The following is a 7,384-nucleotide window of genomic DNA, read 5'->3' on the forward strand; positions in this document are numbered from 1 at the left end:
AAAAGAGCGGGCAAACGTCGACACTGAAAGTTAGACCCGAGTTATTCTCTCTCATCTTTGATTTAAGTCTAGCGCAGAAAAGAAGAGAGAAGAAGAAAAAGGAAAGTGAACCCGAAAGGGCGGAGTTCCCCCCCCCCCCCTCCCTTCTCCCTCCCTTGTTTTAATGGGAATGTATAGCGGCTCTGTTTTGAATAGTCACCGGGAGAGTCTTAGGGGCAGCACTTGATTTAGGAAGGATTTTTTGTCTTCACGAAAGGGGGGGAGGCAGTCCTTGCTTTAGAGTGTGAGGCGTGCTATTTTGAGGCTTTCAGTTTGTAGACTCGCCTCAGACGGCTGGAGATCCTGTGAAGCGCGCGTGCATAGACACAGACCTACAGCGCCCGGTGGTTGCGCTCCGAATCTCCAGCGGAAGAGCGCAACAGATTTCTCCCCTGACACGCTATCATATCTCATTTCCAGGCTTCTTTTTCATCATTTGTACGTGTGAGAGTCGTCAGAGACTGTTATTTTTTTTTTTGTATTCTTGATCACAAAACTGTCTTCTGGAAAATGTATTTGAAACGATAACAACCTCTGCATCGGATTTAGAGAATTATAAAGGGGAATCTTGTTACCACGTTCATTTTAGGGATTTATTTCACAACGTAAAGAAGATTTTTTTTAAATGAGAAAATGGATACCAGCAACAGCGGCGTTCTCATTTTTGCCAGATTGCTAAAACTTCTTTTGGCGGTGGTTTTGGTACATCATGTTGCGGGTAAGACACTGAGATATCAAGTTTATGAGGAACAAAAGGCTGGCACTGTCATCGCGAGGCTCAAAGAAGATGTCGCTGATGTATTATCGAAACTTCCCAGCTCTGTGACTCCGCGTTTCCGAGCAATGCTGAGAGGTAGCGCGTCTTTGCTCTCCGTGCGCGAGCAGGATGGTGAAATCAGTGTCAGAACGAAAATAGACCGTGAGAAACTGTGTGAGAAGAATCTGAACTGTACTATTGAATTCGACGTGTTGACCCTACCCACAGAACATTTGCAGTTATTCCACATCGAGGTGGAATTGCTGGATATTAACGATAACGCACCTCAATTTGCCCGCTCTGTCATTCCTATTGAGATCTCTGAAACTGCAGCTGTGGGAACACGGATCCCTTTAGACAGCGCCGCCGACCCCGACGTCGGGGAAAACTCCCTCCACACTTACTCTCTGACCTCGTCTGACTTTTTCAAGATTGAGATTCTGACCAGGACCGACGGCGCCAAATATGCGGAGCTTGTTGTGCTGAAAGAATTGGACAGGGAGATGCGCTCCAGCTATGAACTTCAGCTAAGTGCCTCTGATATGGGTGTTCCCCCCAAATTTGGCTCTACTCTCCTTAAAATCAGCATAGCTGATTCCAATGACAACAACCCTGTATTTGAAAAATCATCGTACGTTATTAATTTATTAGAGAATTCTCCCCTGGGGTCTTTGCTCATTGATTTGAACGCTACAGATCCAGATGAGGGAACCAATGGGAGAATAGTCTACTCTTTCAGCAGTCATGTTTCTCCTAAAATCCAAGAGACTTTTAAAATTAACCCAGAAAACGGTCACCTGATACTGGTCAGAAAAGTTGACTATGAGACCACCAGTGCTTATGAGGTGGATATTCAGGCCCAGGATATGGGTCCCCATTCAATGCCAGCACATTGTAAGATCGTAATCAAAATTGTGGATGTGAATGACAACAAACCCGAGATTAGTCTTAACCTCATGACCCCAGGCCACGAGGAGGTGGCCTATATCTCAGAGGCATCTGCTGTAGATACTTTTGTGGCACTGGTAAGAGTGGATGACAGAGACTCTGGGCTCAATGGAGAAGTAGTTTGTAGCCTCCATGGTCAAGGTCATTTTAGACTTCAAAAGACCTATGAGAAGAACTATATGATTCTCACCAATGTGACTTTGGACAGAGAAAAGAGATCTGAATACAGTCTAACTGTTATAGCTGAGGACAAAGGATCTCCAAGCCTCTCCACCATCAAGCACTTCACTGTTCAGGTGCTGGATGAGAACGACAACGCGCCGCAGTTCGAGAAGAGTCAATACGAGATCTTCAAGCTGGAGAACAATCTGCCTGGGGCCTACCTCGCCTCAGTTCTGGCCACCGACCCAGACCTTGGTACCAACGGTCAGGTCAGCTATTCCATTGCCGAGAACATGGTCCGTGGAAGTCCCACGTCCACCTACGTAACAGTCGACCCGTCCAACGGTGCCATCTATGCTTTGCGGACGTTCGACCGGGAGGAGCTGAGCTGCATCACGTTTGTGGTGCAGGCCCGGGACTCTGGAAGCCCTCCCCTCACCAGAAACGCCACGGTCACCTTGACGATTCAGGACGAGAATGATAACGCGCCGGTCATCATGGTCCCGCAGCTTTGGAACCACACGGCCGACGTGCCCGTGTCGAAGTACGGCGAGGCCGGTCACCTGGTAACGGTCGTCCGGGCGACGGACCTCGACTCGGGAGCCAACGGAGAGCTGACGTGCTCCATCGTCAGCGGTAACGAAGGCGGCTACTTCACCATGGACCCCAGAACGTGCGAGATCAGAGCGAACATGAGCATGGAGGAGGTTCCGGTGGAACACCTGGATCTGAACGTTCTGGTTCAAGACAACGGGGCGGAAAGACTCAGTGCCAGAGCTTTGCTTAAACTCACCTTGTCTGAGAACCGGGAGAACCCCATGCATCAGCACCCAGCCGATGAAGAGGAGCCCTCACTCGACATCTCCACAATCATCATCATCTCTCTGGGAGCGATTTGTACCATTCTCCTGGTCATTATGGTGATGTTCGCCGCACGGTGCAGCCAAGAAAAGAAGGACACTCGTTCTTACAACTGCAGGGTGGCGGAATCCAACTACCAGCACCACCCCAAGAAGCCGTCACGCCAGATCCATAAGGGAGACATCAGTCTGGTGCCCACCATAAACGGAACGCTGCCGATACGGGCACATCACCGGTCGCCCTCCGATTCGCCCCTGCCCGACAGGGCCCAGAGCCGCCAGAGCCACCACAGCCGGCAGTCTCTCAACAGCCTGGTGACCATCTCGTCCAATCACATCCCAGAGAACCTTGCCCTGGAGCTAACGCATGCCACACCCCCAGTGGAGGTAAGAAAGTGTACATATGCATAAATATACATACACACACACACACACACACACACACACACACACACACACACACACACAATCTCTCTCTCTTTCTCTTTCTCTCTCCCTCTCTGTCTCTGTCTCTCTCTCATAAACACACACACACACCCTCCCTGTGTATTACAATAGATGTCGTCATTCTAATCCCCTGTTTATATCCTAATACATAGTTTATGGGTTGCCACCCTTGCATCGCTGTACACTCATTATCAGTTGCACGTCTGCTAATTCACTGAGATGTCGTTTTCCATCTGAATGTCTCATTCATTTGTTTTTGTCTCGCCACGTCTCATACTCATCTCAGATGTGTCATGTTCATTTTTTTGTGTGTGTGTGTGTGTGTGTGTGTGCATGTATCTGTTTGTGTGCGTGTGTGTGTCATGTTCCATCTGTATTCATTTTTATTTATGCCATCTGTTTTTTGATATAGCAAGTCTCACAGCTTCTGTCAATACTTCATCAGGGTCACTATCAACCGAGACCAAGCTTCCGTGGAAATAAATACTCAAGAAGCTACAGGTAATTTCCCTCAAGTCCAACTTTATTTTTTTTTCAATTCTACACAGATATATCAAACTATAGAACTGCACCTGATAAGTATGTAGTGTGTTAAATTGGTCTGCATTGATTGCAAAGCCTTCCCTGGTGTTGATTGGATGACAGGCATTCTAGAATGTTGTGGTAGAGTAGGACAGAACTTCACTGTTGCCGTGGTCACCCCAGACTGTGCAAGCTGATTGGACAGCTTGTCACATGAGGTCATAACTTGCCTTTTTTTTATGTTGTTATGTTGTTCATGTGTGTTTTAGACTTCGGATCATGCCATCTTTTTCAAAATATGTGATGCTGTGTTGTGATTAGACTTTTTTTTTCCCATGCTTGCACATTTACAAGCACTATTTTGCTTTTTTGGTTTTATGAGCTCTATTATCATAAATTATGCCATTTTCTGACCCTATACATTTTTGTGTATAGATTCCAACTGGTTGTCTGTTATAATGATGGGAACACAAAATAAGGAATATGTATTGTACAGATAAATTGTGTCATACATAAAACAACACCATCAAATACTTTGGTCAATGGAGAGTTTATGAGGATGTTTGTCCCTTGTGTTTCAGATTATCCTGTGTGTTATAGGCAGTCAGTCTTGGTAATAAGAGTCTAATCTGCAGTTATAAATGAATGATAAGGTTGTTAGAGGGAATCAGCAGAAATAGTTGGAGCATTAAGAAGATTTTGTTTACAATTCAGGTTTAGATGAGGTCAATGATCAAGGGTTGAGATTGGAAGCAGGGTTTGGGGTAAAGGAATTTATTAGAACTGAAACAGTTTCTTTTTTTTTTTCTGTTGTTTTGTTAAAACTCTTTTATTTAAGGTAGAAAAGTAACAACAGCCAACCCTCACCCTTACAGCTGTTGAATTGTAAAGTTCACACACAACTTTATTGTGTTGTTTGTTTGTTACTCTTGTCTTACACCGGCCTTTGTATCTGTTTGTTTGTTTGTTTGTTTGTTTGTTTGTGTGTATAGGTATGCCCTCCAAGATATGGATAAGTTCAGTCTGAAGGACAGTGGGCGTGGTGACAGTGATGCGGGCGACAGTGATTGTGACATGGGCAGGGAGTCGCCTAGCGACCGGTTGCTGGGAGAGGGCTTCGGTGATGTCTTCCACATTGACGGCCATCACCGACTCCACCCAGGTGAGCACTGATCTGAAAAACCGATTCGCTTTGCTTTCCTTTATATTGTTTAAACTGGGCTGGAGGACTACAGACAGTTCCCAGGACAGTCTTTAAGAAAACCTTCACCCTGAGGCCCTTGCTACCTTGAAAGGTTGGAAGGCAGGTATATATATATATATGTGTGTATATATATATATATATATATATATATATATATATATATATATATATATATATATATACACAGAGAGAGAGAGAGAGAGAGAGAGAGAGAGAGAGAGAGAGAGAGGGAGGGAGGGAGGGAGAGAGAGAGAGAGGCATTAAATAGATTAAATAGGCAAACATAGCAGAAAATAATCTTCTTCTCCTGCCAATCAAACTATTTCAGCTGGAAACTCCTAAGAGCATAAAGCGACTATGAATAGGGTACAGAAACTCCATCAGCTGCTTATTCAACTGCACATATGTACTTATCTGTTGCACACAGTGGAGAGTTGTGTATAATATTTTTAATATTTTGTCCAAATGAAATACATGGGCAGTGCTGTCAGGGACAGAGCTCTGTGGGGTTTTTTTATTTTTTTGTTATTGGGGTGAAAGTACATTATTTGTGAGTACGTTTCTTTTGCCATCTCAAATCTCAGCGTCATTCTCCTTTTCCCTCAGCCCAAAATAGACACAGGAGAGGTGAGGGGAGGATGGGGAGGGTGTGTGTGTGTGTGTGTGTGTGTGTGTATGTCATTCTCCTGCATTCATTCTCAGTTTGCCAAAAATGATTGACAGCTTGATGCTTTCAAGTCTGAACTGAAGAAAATTCACAGTAATTGCTTTCACAATGCTGTTATCCCCCCCCACTCCCCCTCTCCTCTCCTCCTACCTCTCTCTCCCTCACTCACTCACTCTCTCTCTCTCTCTGCCTCCCCCCTTCCAGAGGCACTGTATTTTACCCCCTTCACCTTGTTCTCCATCTTTCTACCTAGTCAAGTGTACAAGCCGAAAGAATCAATCTCAGATTTTAACTGCCAAGGTGCCTATATATATATATATATATATATTATATATATATATGTGTGTGTGTGTGTGTGTGTGTGTATATGTGTGTGTGTGTGTGTGTTTGTGTATTCTCACCTATTTCATATCTCTTCTCCATCCTCTTTCCTTCTATTCTATTCTTTTCTCTTCTGTGCCCTGCCCTTCCCCTCTCCTCTCTCTCCCCCCCCCTATTGCTCCTCTCCTCATCACTTCACACCCCTCCCCTCTCTCTCTCTCCTTCCCTCTCCCTCCATCCTCTCTCATTTGTCTCTCCCTCTTTTGAGCCTCACATTAAAATTCAAGCTGGCTTTATTGGTGCGCGGCAACATTGCCAAAGCAATGAATGATAATGCGGCTAAACAAAGGATGTCAGGTCTTTGTGAATAATAACCTAAAAAAAAAAGAAAGAAAGAAAGAAAGAAAGAAACAATAATAATAATCAACTCTCTCTCTCTCTCTCTATTTTCTCTCTCTCCCTCTCTCTCTCCCCTCACCTCCTCTCCTCCTCCTCCTCCTCCTCCTCCTCATCTAGCGATGAGACTGTGCACAGAGGAGTGCCGAGTTCTGGGCCACTCTGACCAGTGCTGGATGCCTTCGTTGCCCCCGTTGGCTTCGTCTGATTACAGAACTAACATGTACATCCCCGGGGAAGAGGCCCAGCCACCACTGCAAGAGGAGGACCAGCAGTCCATCGATTCGGCCGACCGTAGGCGTAGCTTCTCCACCTTCGGGAAAGAGTCGGGGTCGGAGGACGGATCGGACCCCCTGGGCGGCACGGGCTCGCTCCTTTCCGAAATGAACACCGTCTTCCAGCGTCTCCTCCCACCCTCTTTGGACTCTTACTCCGAGTGCAACGAAGTCGCAGAGCGACAGGTCGCCACGGAAACCAGGAAAGGCTTCTTGCCGGGGAAGTCCTCTTCTTCCCCTTCCGCCGCTGCGTCGTCTTCTTCCTCTTCTTGCCCCGCCTACCCGCAGGGCGTGGCCGCCTGGGCGGCCAATACGCACTTTCAGAACCCGGGAGGAGCCGTGACGACGGGCCACAGCTCGACCAATCACGTGGCGACGCAGGCGCACCTAAAATGGCTCCCGGCCATGGAGGAGATTCCGGAAAATTACGAGGAAGATGAGCTCGACAGCATGCTGTGTCACCTGCAGAGTAAACGCGGCGATGGTCGCCATGACGCCATCAACGCTGGCGAACTAGTGGCTGAAATCAACAAACTCTTACAAGACGTCCGTCAGAGCTAGAAACCAGAAATAAACAGCCCAGTGCAAACTTTATCAGACTCTGTAGAGATCTCTCTCTCTCTCTCTCTTTCTCTGTCTCTCCCTCTCTTTATTTGTCTCAATCACCTGGAATGAAGGGATAATAATGAGAGACAGAGAGCGAGAAAGAGAGGGGCGCCCAGTACTGTAGCCATTGTTCAGTTACATTTATAATGTGAAGATGTTTTGTGAATATTAATTTTTTGG

The 7,384-nt window shown here is 46.3% G+C and overlaps 1 protein-coding gene across 1 annotated transcript; it reads left to right on the forward strand.

Moving 5' to 3' along the window:
- Positions 1-672: 672 nt before the first annotated feature.
- On the forward strand, positions 673-7,236 carry pcdh18a (protocadherin 18a). The gene is made up of 4 exons (XM_030788084.1): positions 673-3,153; positions 3,626-3,714; positions 4,728-4,897; positions 6,444-7,236. The coding sequence occupies exons 1-4, from the start codon at positions 673-675 to the stop codon at positions 7,157-7,159; spliced, it is 3,456 nt and encodes a 1,151-aa protein (XP_030643944.1). The 3' UTR covers positions 7,160-7,236.
- The last annotated feature ends 148 nt before the right edge of the window (positions 7,237-7,384 follow it).

Source organism: Chanos chanos, chromosome 11 (genome assembly GCF_902362185.1).
Source record: "Chanos chanos chromosome 11, fChaCha1.1, whole genome shotgun sequence".
NCBI classification, from domain to species: Eukaryota; Metazoa; Chordata; class Actinopteri; order Gonorynchiformes; family Chanidae; genus Chanos; species Chanos chanos.